General features: G+C 45.5%; 1 protein-coding gene across 8 annotated transcripts in view; it reads right to left on the reverse strand.

The window, feature by feature from the left end:
• Positions 1–2,329: 2,329 nt before the first annotated feature.
• STK11IP (serine/threonine kinase 11 interacting protein) overlaps positions 2,330–14,413 on the reverse strand; it is a 37,204-nt gene continuing 25,120 nt past the window's right edge. For 6 of the 8 annotated variants that reach the window (XM_032217954.1, XM_032217998.1, XM_032217945.1 and 3 more), the window contains 9 exons: positions 9,139–9,307; positions 7,105–7,542; positions 5,991–6,103; positions 5,807–5,904; positions 4,994–5,172; positions 4,090–4,174; positions 3,827–3,912; positions 3,480–3,709; positions 2,330–3,191 (listed from right to left, as the gene is read on the reverse strand). In XM_032217954.1, the coding sequence (XP_032073845.1) occupies positions 3,051–3,191; positions 3,480–3,709; positions 3,827–3,912; positions 4,090–4,174; positions 4,994–5,172; positions 5,807–5,904; positions 5,991–6,103; positions 7,105–7,542; positions 9,139–9,307 (1,539 nt within the window). In that variant the 3' untranslated portion in view covers positions 2,330–3,050. Of the gene's footprint in view, positions 3,192–3,479; positions 3,710–3,826; positions 3,913–4,089; positions 4,175–4,993; positions 5,247–5,806; positions 5,905–5,990; positions 6,104–7,104; positions 7,543–9,138; positions 9,308–14,413 lie in introns of those variants that run through there. The other 2 variants (XM_032217972.1, XM_032218008.1) reach the window with 2 other exon arrangements.

The following is a 14,413-nucleotide window of genomic DNA, read 5'->3' on the forward strand; positions in this document are numbered from 1 at the left end:
ACACGCTGAGGTCAGTGTGGCCTCAGGGACTTCTGTATGCCTTCCTCCACTTCCGCTCATTCCTCAGGTGGTGAACAAGCTCCTGGCCGAAAAGACAGACCTCATTCTGGTGGCCCCCTTCTGGCCCAGAAGGCCCTGGTACGCAGACCTGGTCAGTCTCTCAGTTCAGAGACCGTGGAGAATCCCTTGGGACCAAATTGCCCTCAGCCAAGGGGCCATCACCCATCCAGAGCCCCAGTGGCTACAGCTAGCCGTTTGGCACTTGCGGGGGAGCTCCTGAGAAAGCAGAAGTTCTCTGACCAGGTCATTCGAACAATCCAAGCGTCCAGGAGGCCTTCTACTACTAGAATCTACGATGCCACCTGGGCCACATTCTCTCAGTGGTGCAAGACTAGAGACATAGAGGCCTCATCAGCCTCGATCCCTCAGACCCTAGACTTTTTGCAGGAGGGTCTGGATAAGGGTCTTGCGGTCAGCACCCTCAGACGTCAGGTTGCAGCGCTGTCTACTATACTGGCTAGGGGCTCCTCTCGCTCTCTGAGTCAACTTCCTCAGATCAAGAGCTTTCTAAAAGGAGCAGCGAACATCAGCCCTCCAGCTGTTCACTGGTATCCGTCTTGGGACCTTCCATTTGTGCTTAATGCTCTGACGAAAACCCCATTTGAGCCTTTGAGAAAGACCAGTCTGCGCCACCTTACCATCAAAACTGCCTTCCTGGTGGCTATTACATCTGCTCGCAGGGTATCCGAGCTGGCAGCTCTTTCTGTCAGGGAGGATTTGTGCGTAGTTCACCCAGACAGAGTAATTCTGAGACTTGATCCATCTTTTACTCCAAAAATTAACTCTCTGTTTCACAGGACTCAAGAGCTTATTTTGCCCAATTTCTGTCCCCATCCTTCTCACCCTAAGGAGCGTGAGTGGCACAAGTTGGACGTGAGACGAACCGTGCACACGTATGTAAAGAGGACAAAAGACTTCCGCCGTTCAGAGGCGTTGTCTCCTTCCTCCCTGCGTCCCTTGGCCACAAGGTCTCCTCTCACACAGTGGGACGTTGGCTACACGCTTGCATCAAGCTGGCATATGAACACCAGGGCAAAACAGCTTCGAGACGGGTCACCGCACACTCCACTAGAAGCGCAGCAGCTTCTGCGGCCTGGGCAACCCAGGCTTCTATTCTAGACATTTGTAGAGCGGCCACATGGGCTTCCCCCACGGCCTTTATCAAAAACTATAAGATTGACACCTTTGCCTCAGCCGAAGCCTCTTTTGGCAGAAGAGTATTACAAAGAATGGCTGAAAGGCCAGAGGCTACGGCGCTTCCCCACCCTGGGACTCAATAGCTTGGGCATGTCCCAGCACTGGACTCTCCGAGCAGTGCACTGGAGAAAGACCGTTGGCTTACCTGAACGGTCGTTCTCGGGGCACTGCGAGGAGAGTCCAAATCCGCCCGGGGTGTTTATTATATTGAACGATGTGACTGTATTGACTGTAACTGATTACAGGACGGTTTCCTTCGTTTTCGAACTGAGCATGCAGAGGCAAAGGGAGGCGTGGTCAACTAAAAACATCACTCAGTCCAAGGGCAGATAGGCTGTGTTAACCCAGCATTGGACTCTCCTCGCAGTGCCCCGAGAACGACCGTTCAGGTAAGCCAACGGTCTATTGTTTCCAAAAATCTAAATCTAGCTATTCCCACATGTCTGTGAAGAATACGGCTGGTAGCCAAGGTTTTTTCAACTAAATACAGGCAGCCTTCAGTTAACAATTCCTCATTTAATAATTGTTAGCAGTTACAGTGGTGATGGAAAAAACCGATGACACCAGATCTTCCAAGGGCTGTAAAGCAAAAGAAAGCAGAAATAAAATATATGTAGTCATGGTTTCACTTAATAACCAAATTTCTGGTCTCAGTTGTGGCTGCTAAATGAGAACTACCTGTTGTAATAGTGCTCTCTCTATATATAAACAATTTTATAAAATTATCAAACATCAGCACTAGATAATATAAATCTTTTGGCAGGTACTCCCAGCTAAGATTTTCCAACTTCACAAAGTTCATGGTAAAGTTGTGAGTTTTTTAAACATTGGAAATCACTTCACCTTTGTGGCCCTTTTATTTAAGATAATCACTGAGAAATCCTATCCACTACTAACTGGAACATATAAGTTTAATTATATTTGTCTGACAACTGATTTCTTCCCTCTTGCCATTCTCTTCAATTTTCTACTTGCTGGCCTTTTTTAATAGCACCAGTATCTTCTCAAAATTCAAATATGGCTACTAGCTCCAAAATATTCATCCAAATCATCTCAAGAAAAAGCAAACAGCTCATAAAAAGCACTTTTATTTAACACCACATATAAAAGTTTACACTTAAAATTTATCTTTGTTTTGTCCAGGGAAGGCGATGGCTTCCAGTGACTTTTCCCCTGAGTGCACAAATATCTCTGCATGCCCAGAGATAAAAATATGCAAAAAAATTCTCAGAATCCCCATTCCAATAACCAGCACGCGCAGCATGGATTGCAGTCTAAATTCTAGACCAGTCTGAATGATGAATTCTGCAAAATGAAGCCAAAATAGTGAGAAAGTTTACAGATTTGCAGTGAGGGTTCCCAGGCTCATGTTTCTGATCCATCACAATCCAGTTCTCTGCATAATCCCAAACAATCAAATTCCTTTGTGTAACTTCCACCATAATCTCCAGCAGCTGCTATCCAACCAAAAGTGACAAGTGCAGGAACAGTCTTGAAGAAACTCTGGAATCTTTTTCAGTACAATAGAAAATATTCTGCCAGACTGGCCTGACTCTTAGTGCACAGGATAAGACCCATGCACAGTCAACTGAATATATTTTTATACATCCAAGGATCTTTGGATATGAAGAAAGAGGATGCATACCTATTACCCAGTTGCAGTTTTCAAATGTTGTTAAAACTCCCAATGGCAGCAAAATTTAAAATTGTTATGAGCCACGAAGACTGGAAGGTGATCCAAGAATCACCCATCTAATCTCAGAGGAACAGTAAAGTTGTAGTTGAGAGTCAATTCACTCCAACACTTCTAATACTGTCTTACGGAGAGCAATTGAGAACATTTCTTCCCAGGGCACACGTAGCCATTCTACCAATTCAGCCAGCAAGTCAGGACATTCTGTGCGCAAATGCCAAGTGCTTTCCACCTTTAAGACCTGCAAAAGGAAAGGTGGTGTTCAATTTACCAGGAATAGCCTTCACACTGACTGCAGTTAACAGGTCTCCATTGGGAGGAAAGATATATTTCTAGATACAAATTCCACTCCAAACTCAAATGGACCAAAGGCATAATTTGTTTTGAGCATAGTAAAAGATATGTAGAATTAGAGATAAATTAACTATACAGCAATGCTCATGTTTTCTTGGTAGCCATTTTTAATGGTACCCACACCTGTAAACTTTTTAATATCCTAGAAGGAAATCTCGAGCATCATTTTTTTTACCTCATCATAAAGTTGCAGCTTTACATCACAAGGGGAGAAACGGTAAAGTACTACACCACTGATGCTGCTGATTGGCTCACTTGCTTTCAGCAGGATGCAGTCCTTGGGCTGTTTCTCAACATCACTGCCTGAGCCAGAGGAAGGCTGGGCCTGTTGCCGCTGATGATCTTCTTCCACCAGGAATATATTACTACGAGTACTCAGCAAAGTCACAGGAAATGCAGAAGATCCTGGAAAAAAGAGTTGCTTGGGCCACTTATAAAAGTCCAATGAACAAGATTGTGCTATATTCTTGTTATCATTGAAAAAACAATGGCACACACATACACACAGAGCGGTCTTCATACCTTGGATGAGGTATGTCAGTAAGTAGAAGAATGGTCTGGTTGAACCACTCGCAGCTTCTCTTGCAAGATCCTTATCAATCAATGGCCTACAGCACAGACACAAATAATTAGCAACACACCTAGTATCATCACTTTCACTTACCATCCCTTGCCTTAATTTACCTCTTGTAGAAATTGAACCTCCTCCCACTGCATCTCCTAGGCATGCCAAATCAACTCTAAGCCTACTTACTTACACAGTATAAAAGTAACAAGCTTCTTACCATAATGGGTGCTGTGAGTTCATTTCTACCATAGTGCTGTCTGGGATTTTACTCCTGCTTTTTGTTGGCAGTTCTTCTATGAGGTCTACATGAAGACATTAAAAGAAGCCTTGATAACAGAGGATAACAGCAAAAAGGTCTAGACTGTTGCCTCTGAATTCTAAGTCTGTAGATGTCTACTGATACTAGCACTTAGCAATACAGGTTATCCTCGGCTTAGGACAGTTGGGACTGGATTCATGATCCCTGAGAAAAGCATTCGTTAAATGAGACACCCACATGACTGTTTTGCTTAACTACTGCAGTCCTGGCACTCCTGGTTGCAGCCGTTAAATGATCTCCTGAGTCATTAAGCAGATGGAGTGAAAGAACTGACTGACAAGTTCAGCACCCCTTTGTATGCAGAAGAGGACTGCTCCAGCAGCTTGAAGGAACAGAGGTCGCATCTTCGGGATGTGAACTCTGTTTCTCCACTCCACAAAAGGAGCTTGATTCTCCTCCATGCACAGAAGGAAACTGCTCTGGCGGCTGCAAGAATGGAGCTTGGATCTTCAGGATCTGAGCTCTCTTTCTGCACCCTACTGTAGTTCAACACTCTTTAAGCCAGCCCCCAGACATGGAGAGGGAGTCCTTTCAGCAGACAGCACAGCTTGCAACCTTCCCTGCTGGCTTCCCCATTGATTTTCTGGGGAAGCTTGCAGATAGCAATCACATGATCACAGGTGTTTGGCAAGCGTTTGTAAGTGCTGTAAAGCATCATTTCCAAGGCCATTGTAACTTTGAATGGCTGTTAAACAACTGGGTGTAAGTTGAGTATCATACAAGCTATCTTCAGACTGATATTTTTGGCTGACAACCAGACAAAAAACTTAGATCATGAACATAGCCCAATATCTTTTCTTACATGTCAAACATTGGAGAAATCTTCTGCAGTGGCTCTGGTTGCGAAACAGCAGCATATAGGAGACAGAGGGATTCCCAAACTCCACATGCAAGCTTTGATGACATAACCCCACCTCTAAGCAAGAGAGGTCAGACAGGAAGTGACAGTCTCCCTTCTTCAGCCAATCTGATGGTTGTCCCCTGGCAGATGAACCAAATAGCATGTCACCATACAGCAAGGTATGTCTACTCTACCAGAAAAAAAAAGAGGATGCCTGTTCGGCAAATGATAACAGTGAGAAAGATTAATTGCATTTTTATCAGTTTAGAAGAACATATGCTTCTGCAACAAACCACTATATAAATGAACTCCTTGTTCTCCCGTCCAAGATATTTTAAGTGGTGATCGAACTCATAATTTTCTTAGTATGGAGTTCCCTCCTCAAAAAGGCTCGACTGGCATAATGTAATATTAAATCTTCAATGCCAATTTTTTTATTATTTTGACAGGCTTTTTGCTATACTTAAACATTAAGGTGTTAGGTTTACTGCACTGGAATTTTATCTTGTTTTGAAGACTGCTCTGGTTGTTCTTAAGAATGGAATAGAAATTAAAATGGAGAGGAGAGACAGCTCAGTGATATAACTGTTTTCTATGAATAAAAATCCTAATTCAGCTGCTAGCATCTCCTGCTGAAAGATCTCAGAAATCAAGAAATTGGAAAGTTCTCCACGATTACAGTGTCTGATTCCATATAACAGAGATACAGACAGACAGATTAGTTTAAGACAAATTTCTAAGCATACAGATACAACCCTAAACAGCACTACTCACTTTATCTCTCCAGTTATCTCCAACACATGAAGTCGGACATCTGAAGCCACCAAGAGAGCCAAGAACTCCCCAGGCCGTCCATTTTTCACAACCGCTACCTAGAAGGAGCATGCGAAAATAATTATGCCATAATAATTCCAGGTATGCTCCCAATAGCAATTTTATGGAGAATTGCTTTTCATACCTTGAGAAAACATTTGAACTCTTCTACCTTTTCAAAGACTTCCATATCTAAATAAAGTTTTAGCCTATGGTCCACAGAGAATAAGTCTCGCATGCCTAACATACTGTTGGTAGCTAAAAAGGAAAATGTTAAGAATTAATAAATTGGTTTCAATGTTGAGTGAGCAATAGTATCATTTAAGCTGATGTAAGGCTTTTATGCAACTCCAGAAGTGGAATTTTCCAAGTGGCCACACTGAACTGTGGTCACTTGGAAAATAGCAGCTGCTTTCAGAATCACATCGCACAGCCACATGACAAAACAACCCATTCTGCTTCTCTATCACTCAGTGCTCCTTAGAAAAGCAAAACAGGTTGCTTTGTTTGTGCAACGCAATTTAGGAAGTGGCCACCATTTTCCACACAAGGCAGATGAATTTGGTTTATGTGACAAATTCAAACATGCACTTTTCATTCACACTGATTTTTAATAGAGACTCTTTTTTAAAATATGAAAATTGTTAAGTGACTCCAACCAACACACTGAAATGAAATGAAATACATGCATACATATGTACACACATATATAAATCTCCAACCATCATTTTAATTTGTAGCAATCTGAGAATGATGCAGACATCCACTCAGACAATAGATGTTTAAACAGAATCACATATATGTCCTTAGGTGGAAACAAGCAGAAAATGTTGGTGTTTCTGAGTTCTAAGGGGCTGCAGCATGCCTAACTTTCTTTTTTTACTGTTTAACCTGAATTTATCAGTACCAATTTCTATGCTATTATTATTAAAACTTTATACTCTATACTGAACAAACTTATTGGGTGCATTCTAAATACAGTAACAACTGAAAATCATTAAAGGCTTTTAAAATAATAGCCATACAGTGCCTTAACAACCAGCAGATGGTGCTCTTGTTTTACTGCTGATTCAAAATAACTATATATTCACTAAAGAATAAAATGTTGAGGTTGCTGGGAGGGAAGTAATTTAACGTGTATTAAACTGGATCTGAATAGAGGATCTTGCTATGGTTTCCCAAGGCTATTGCTTTCCTGTGATTCCACAGACTTATACCACACCAAGGCCCATATTAGCTGTTAGTAGGTAACCACTCACGGGGACTAAGGTTCCACTGCTCCTCATGTTCTGAGCTCAAGGACAGCTGGGAAGGGGTGTGACCACTGGAAGGACCATAATGGTAGCTTCCCATCAAGCTTCCTCCATTGGTATCTGTGCGGCTGAGGGAGGAATATCGACTTTTGGAGCTCAAATCCCTCCTGGAAGCTTCCACTCCTTCAGAACTGCGAGAACTGGAATGGGCTGCGCTGCCATGCTCATTACTAAGTTCTTGAATCTGGGTGCTGGAACTGGTTCCTGTTTCAGAATGATTGTCATTACCAATGTAAAATTTTCCGGACTCTGCCTCTTGTTGGCTTTCATTGAAGGAATCCTGAGAAAACACTAGAGCATTCGAATTCTTCTCACATGGTATGATTACCACATGATCACTAGAGCAACCAGGACAGATAATGGTCTCACTGGAAGCAGCAATTTCTGAGGAGACAGGAAAATCATTCCTTTGCATCATAGTCCAATAAATCAAATCCCAGGTTCTTTCCAAAATCCTCATTCCCCAACCAATCTCAGGAACCAGCCACCCAGCACATTCTGTACTCTGTTCTTTAATCTCCAGATAATTATCTCCAGTGTTTTATAGAGTTTTCACTTCAGCTTTTTACATACAATCCTGAGCAAACATTTTTCTCAATAATCAAATAGAATGTCAGAGTAATTTCCTTTTAAAAGAAATCCATTTAAATATGGCTTCAAATGAATATATCAAATAATGCAATATTTTACCTTAAATATATAATAAACATAAAGCCAAACAAAAATCATGTTCTTATATTTTGCTATATTTATTCTCTTTTTTCTCTAGGAGCTCAAGGTAACTTATTTTGCATCCATCCATCCTTCCTTCCTTCCTCTCTCCCTTCTTCTCTCCCTCCCTCCCTGTAAATTGATTTAGAATGACTGGCTCAGAGTCATGCAGTGTAATTAACGAAGCTGGGAGCAGACCTGGGACCTGAGCTTGGTCACCCCAATTTTGGTCCAACACCTCATATATTGAAATTCCACTGTGACATATTCATAATACAGAAATCGGGCACTAAAAAGTTAAAATGTGGCTTAATATAGGACAACTCAAAGTTCTAGTTCTGTAGGGGAATCTAAAAAATATATTAGCAAACAAATGTTAATGGGTACCCAGCCCAACTAATTTCAGATCAAAATTAAGACTTGTACATGGCTCTTGTTATCTCTCCGGTCGCTTGTCTCCCAATACAGTTTACATTAAAAGATTAACTTTGATTGTAAATAAATGAAAAGTTGGCATACCGCACTGCAAAGCACCAGCTTAATTTGATTTCCAAGAATTAATCAGGTCAAATGGGCTTCATATGCTTTCTTGGAAAATAATGATTGGTAGCAACAACACTATTGTTTATTTACAGTATATCTATTTCCCCAGATGCAGAAATTGTATGCAGAATACTAATTATTTTCTAATATTTCATTTGTAATATGTAAAGTGAAAACAGAACATGACTCTCGAAAATACCATGAGAGCCAAGAAAATAAACAAATGAATTACTGAAGAAATCAATCCAGGGTTTTCATTAGAGACACAAATGACCAGACTTAAATCACCCCACTTCAGACACTTTATGAGAAGACCTAGCTCTCTGGAAAGGGATCTAATGCTAGGAAAAGTGGAGGGAAAGAGAAAAAGAGGACAAGTAGCAGCACAGTAGATAGACTCTGTTACAGTGGCCACAGGTCTACGTAGGACTGAAAGATACAAAATGCCAAGTAACAGACAAATCACCATGGAGAAAATCTATGTGGTTGCTAAGGCCCAACAATGACTTGATGACACAATCAATCAATTTCCCCATAAAAGATAAGCAGGGATATGGTTGATATAATATTTTGTTTCATAATCCACAACACATGCTTAAAATTCTAAGGGAACTCTCTGAAAGGTTGGTGACAGTTGCCATTGGTCACAGACCCCTCACTCCATTATTCCAACAGCACAGAAAAGAAGTAAGATAAAAAGATATTAGCCTAAACCATACACCATACCTTGCTCAGACATGGCTGTACCCTCTTTTGTAGCCTGACTTTGTAACTGAAGTATCTGGAACCCAAGGAATTCTTGTTTACATTTTAGACATTGGAGCTTTGGACCTTCTGCCAATCCTCTGTTCTTCCTATTTTTCTCCAGGGTAGGTGCCAGCACTCTGAGTAAATCCTGCAAAAAGCAGTAAGACTTGAATACGTTTGAGAAAACAAGTATCATATTTCATATATATGATGACATTTTATAATAGTCCTGAATAAAGAATGCCTACTTTTGGGAGGAAGGGTGAAGGAAATAATATAATATAATGTATTAATCGCAAAATAAATTCTAGACAGAAAAATGCCTTGTTTACAGAGTTGCTTCATAAAGCATGAATGGTCATAATTGCCATGGATGGCTTAAAAAGGATTGTATAGAGATATTCACAAAACGACCGTTGACTTACCTGAACGGTCCTTCTATGTGTGCTGCGAGGGGAATCCAAGCATGGGTTAACTTTGTCCATTAGCCTAGAGACTGAGTTATGTAAATGTTGACCACGCCTCCTCTGACTGGATGGGTCAGTTTTGTACGAAGTCAGCCAGTTAATAACGAGTAGCAATGTCAATGATGGCCATAGCCAAACAAGTCCCAATAGTCATGTCCAGAGTAAAGTCAAGTCAGTAAACAGGTAAGTATCAGTCATCGAGTCAGAGTCATGCGCTAGCCCTGGCCAGCCGGAGCTGCGGGCGGGTTTGGATTCCCCTCGTAGCACACACAGAAGGACCGTTCAGGTAAGTCAACGGTCGTTCTCCTGTGTGCTGCTTGGGGAATCCAAGCATGGGACATGCCAAAGCAATTAAGAGTCAGGGCGGGAGCTAGGCTGGTCAGGGCGCCCCGGAGAAGAAATCACCCTTTGCAACACTCACCGCCCAAAGGAGGCCTCAGCCGAGGCAAACACATCAACCTTGTAATGTCGAATAAATGGTGATGGCGACGACCAGGTAGCCGCCCTGCAAATTTCCTCCACCGAGGCTTGCGTAGCTCAAGCCGCTGTGGTAGCTGCACTTCTGGTAGAATGAGGCGTAATGTGCCTAGGGACTGGTCGGGATTGGCTATTGTAAGCAAGAGCGATGCACGCCTTTAACCATCGGCCGATGGCATGGGAGGACACCTTCTGCCCCATGGATGATGGTTGAAAGGACACAAAAAGTGCTTCCGACCGTCTGAAGCACGCAGTGCATTTCACATAGCGACGAAGAGTTCTGTGCACATCCAGGTCGTGCCACTGGCATTCCTGCAGATGGGAAAGGTGGGGGCAGAAATCCGGGAGGATAAGTTCCTGAGCCCTGTGGAATAACGTGTTGATTTTTGGTAGGAAGGCCGGGTCCAAACGAAGGACGACTCTGTTGGGATGGAATATGCAGAGGTCCGCTCGAACTGACAGCGCTGCCAATTCGGATACCCTCCTGGCCGATGTAATAGCTACCTAAAACACAGTCTTAAGGTCAGTAACTGAAGGCTGATGGATGTAATAGGCTCGAATGGAGAGGCCATAAGAGCCCTGAGCACTAATGTCAAGTCCCAAGTAGGGTAACGATGCACAGTCTGAGGTCTGAGATTGGCTGCACCTTTCAAAAAAGATTTGACCGTGAGTGTTGAGATAATGAACGGCCCTGGCCGCGACCTGCCTACGAAGCGTGTTGGGTGCTAAACCCTTGTCAAGTCCCGTTTGCAAAAAGTCCAATACTTGGGGTACCGAAGCCTTGAGGGGGTCAGCCCTGGTGCGGCGGCACCACCTGCAGAAGGCCTGCCAGGTGGCCTCGTATTTACAAGTAGTAGTTGGGCGACGGGCCGCCTAAATAGTATCAATAACCTTACTTGAGAAGTGTAGTCCGGTTAGAATAGCCCGCTCATGTGCCACACGGCTAACTGTAGCAGCTGGGGGTTCGGGTGGATGAGAGCCCCTGGTTGAGCTGGATCTGGTCGTCCGGAATCCTCCACAGACGTGAGATCGACAGATGCACGAGGTCTGCGTACCAGGGACGCCGGGACCACATCGGAGCCACCAACAGGACCTCCGCCTGCTCCGTCAGGATCTTTTGTATGACCAGCGGAAGGATCAGCAGAAGCGGGAAGGCATAGAGGAGGCTGGCCGGCCACAGGCTGCACAGGGCATCCACTCTCCGCCCCGGGTGTCGCGTACCTGGTGTAAAATCACGGTAGTTGCGTGTTGTGAGGTTGCGTGAAGAGGTCCACCTCTGGATGGCAGAACTAGCAAGAGAGCTCCTGGAAGAGATCGGGGTGGAGCTGCCACTCTGCTTGGTCCACAGTGGCTCTGCTCAGCCAGTCCGCCTGTATGTTGGAATCACCCGATATGTGTTCCGCCCGAAGGGACAGCAGTCTGGTCTCCGCCCAGTGATGTAATTTCTCCGCCTCCAGCATCAGGGCCCTGGAGTGGATCGCCCCTTGGCGATTGACATGAGCCTTGGAGGCCACATTGTCGGTCAAGACCAATATGTGGTTGTGAGATACAATGTCCTGGAACTCTCGAAGGGCTCGCCGGATGGCCCAGAGCTCTAGCCAATTGATACTGTTGCTCAGCTCTTGACTCGACCAGCGACCCTGCGTGATGCGGTCCAGGGCATGGGCCCCCCACCTGAATGCGGTCTGGTTCCTTGAATGGGCACCCTTTGAGGAGTTTGGAGGACGTCCACCACCGGAGGGACCTGAGAGGTTTGGGCGGGAGCCAAACCTTGATCTGGGAATGGCTGGTGTGTGCCCTCTGAAAGGGGAGCAGGAACCATTGCAGTGGGCGTGCATGGAATCTGGCCCAGGGCACAATGTTTATACAGGAAATCATTTTCCCAAGTAGTTGGGAAAGTGTAGCCAATGGCAAGTGTCTCTGAGATAATACCTGAGTTTCCAGGTGTTGGATACTCTGTCGCCTCTCCAGGGACAGGGAGACCTCGCATGTGACGGAGTTGATGATGGTCCCCAGATGTAGCAACGACATGGTCAGCTGCAGGTGACTCTTGGGGAGGTTCAGGACGAACCCATGTCTCTGCAGTGAGTCCATTGTTACCTGTAGATCCCATAGGGCCTGGTCCCGAGCTGGCGACAGAACCAAGATGTCGTCTAGGTAGCAATTCACTCTCACCGGGACTGACGTGAAGCGACGCTGCCACCACCGCCAAGAGTTTGGTAAAAGTTCGAGGGGCCGATGACAGGCCGAAGGGCAAGGCCCGATATTGAAAATGTCGGCCCGCGAAATGAAAGCGCAGAAACCTCCGATGTGCTGGATGGATGGGGACGTGGAGGTACGCCTCTTTGATGTCGACTGATGTCATCATGTCGCCCTGGCGGATGGATGCCAATATGCTTTTTAGGGATTGCATCTTGAACCTTTGATACTTGATGTACAGGTTGAGTCTTTTCAAATCTAGAATGACCCGCCATCCCCACGAGTTCTTGGGTACTAGGAATAAGATTGAATAAAACCCTAGCCCTTCCTGGACTTTTGGAACCTGTTCTATGGCGTTGATGGAGATGAGATGTTGTATTTCGGTGTCCATGAGACGCCGTTTCATCGAACACCTGGGCACAGGACACCTGATGAAACACCTCAGAGGGATGGAGAGAAATTCTAGAGTGAGGCCCAGCCTCACAACCTGAAGGGCCCAGGCGTCGGACGTGGTCTCCGCCCACTGATGAGCGAAGGCTAGGAGACACACGCCCACGGGATCTTCCCCTTGGGAGTCACTGGTACCTCCGAAAGGACCAGTTGCCAGCCCCACGAAATGGCCTTCTGTTCTGGGATTGCGCCTGGTTCTGCTGGCGGCCCCTATCCATGGCCCCCACGCGGTCCTGACCGCGGTCCTGTGGGTGGGTAAAGGCCCTGTTGTAGTGGGGAACATAGGGGGTGGCAGTGAATCCAGAATCACTGGCCCGAAAGGGCTGGCGTCTACTGAAAGGCTGCTGTCTTCTAATGGTGCGCCCCCCAGTGGAGGGGAGGACCTTGCGTTTATCCCTTGTCTCTATGAGAATTGGATCGAGCACAGAACCAAACAATGCCCCACCTTTGAAAGGTGCGGACGTCAGGCGCCACTTGGATTTAACATCGGCCTGCCAATGGCGGAGCCACAACAGATGCCGGGATGCCACATTGGATACCACAGCCCGGGAGGCGAATTTTGCCGCATTAAGAGTGGCATCCGCCGAGAATTCCAGGGCTGCCATCAGTTTGGTAAGGTCTTGGTGAAGACGTACGTCATCAGGGGCAAGTCTATCCTGCAACTGCTTGAGCCAGAGCACGGAGGTTCTATTAAAGAAGGACGCTGCAGTGCCAGCGTGAAGGGCCCAGGCTGCAGCCTGATGGGTCTCACGAATGACTGTTTCGGCCTTACGATCCTCAGCCTTCAGGTCTTCAGAAATTTCTGATGGGATCAGGGCTGGGGAAGTAAGAGTCACCACGGGTGATCCACAGTTGGGAATTGCAGGATGCCCTCCAGGTCAGGAGTGGAAGTGTACAATTTCCTGTCCCCATTGCTGGGTGGGGCAACTGCGGTCGGTTGGTCCCATTGTTTTTGGACAAGGTCTAGAAAAAGTTTGGGGGAGGGAATAACCTCCTGCAGTGAAACTTGCTCAGCAAAAAGGCGTTCAGTTGCATCCAAGCCAACTGCAGTGCTATCCTTAGAGGCTGTCTCACCCATGTGAGTGGTAATAGCAGTAGACTTATATACCACTTCATAGGCCTTTCAGGCCTCTCTAAGCGGTTTACAGAGAGTCAGCATATTGCCCCCAACAATCTGGGTCCTCATTTTACCCACCTCGGAAGGATGGAAGGCTGAGTCAACCCTGAGCCGGTGAGATTTGAACCGCTGACCTGCTGATCTAGCAGTAGCCTGCAGTGCTGCATTTAACCACTGCGCCACCTTGGCTCTGGTAGTCTTAGATATAACAAGGACTTAAACAGTGTGGGGCGAAATAATCCAGACGAATTGAAAATCATCGATTTTCATCGGCTGATCGAAAATCAGACCCTCATCATCAGAGAAATCCCTGTCTATCACCTCCCCTTCTTCCACCAAGGCCGAATCCTCACTATAGACTGAGGGGAGAGGTGAGGAGGGGTCTGCTTGGAGATCTGGGAGATCCACTTGCGGGGCCTGGGGATTAGGCCCACCCTGGGTGCTGGGAACCCCAGGAGCCTGATTTTTACGATGTGGTTCAGCATCCACACCCCTGGATATCGCTGCAGAAATCATCTGGTAGAGATCAGGTGGAAGGCCTAGA

The sequence above is a fragment of the Thamnophis elegans genome, chromosome 1 (genome assembly GCF_009769535.1).
Source record: "Thamnophis elegans isolate rThaEle1 chromosome 1, rThaEle1.pri, whole genome shotgun sequence".
Taxonomy (NCBI): domain Eukaryota; kingdom Metazoa; phylum Chordata; class Lepidosauria; order Squamata; family Colubridae; genus Thamnophis; species Thamnophis elegans.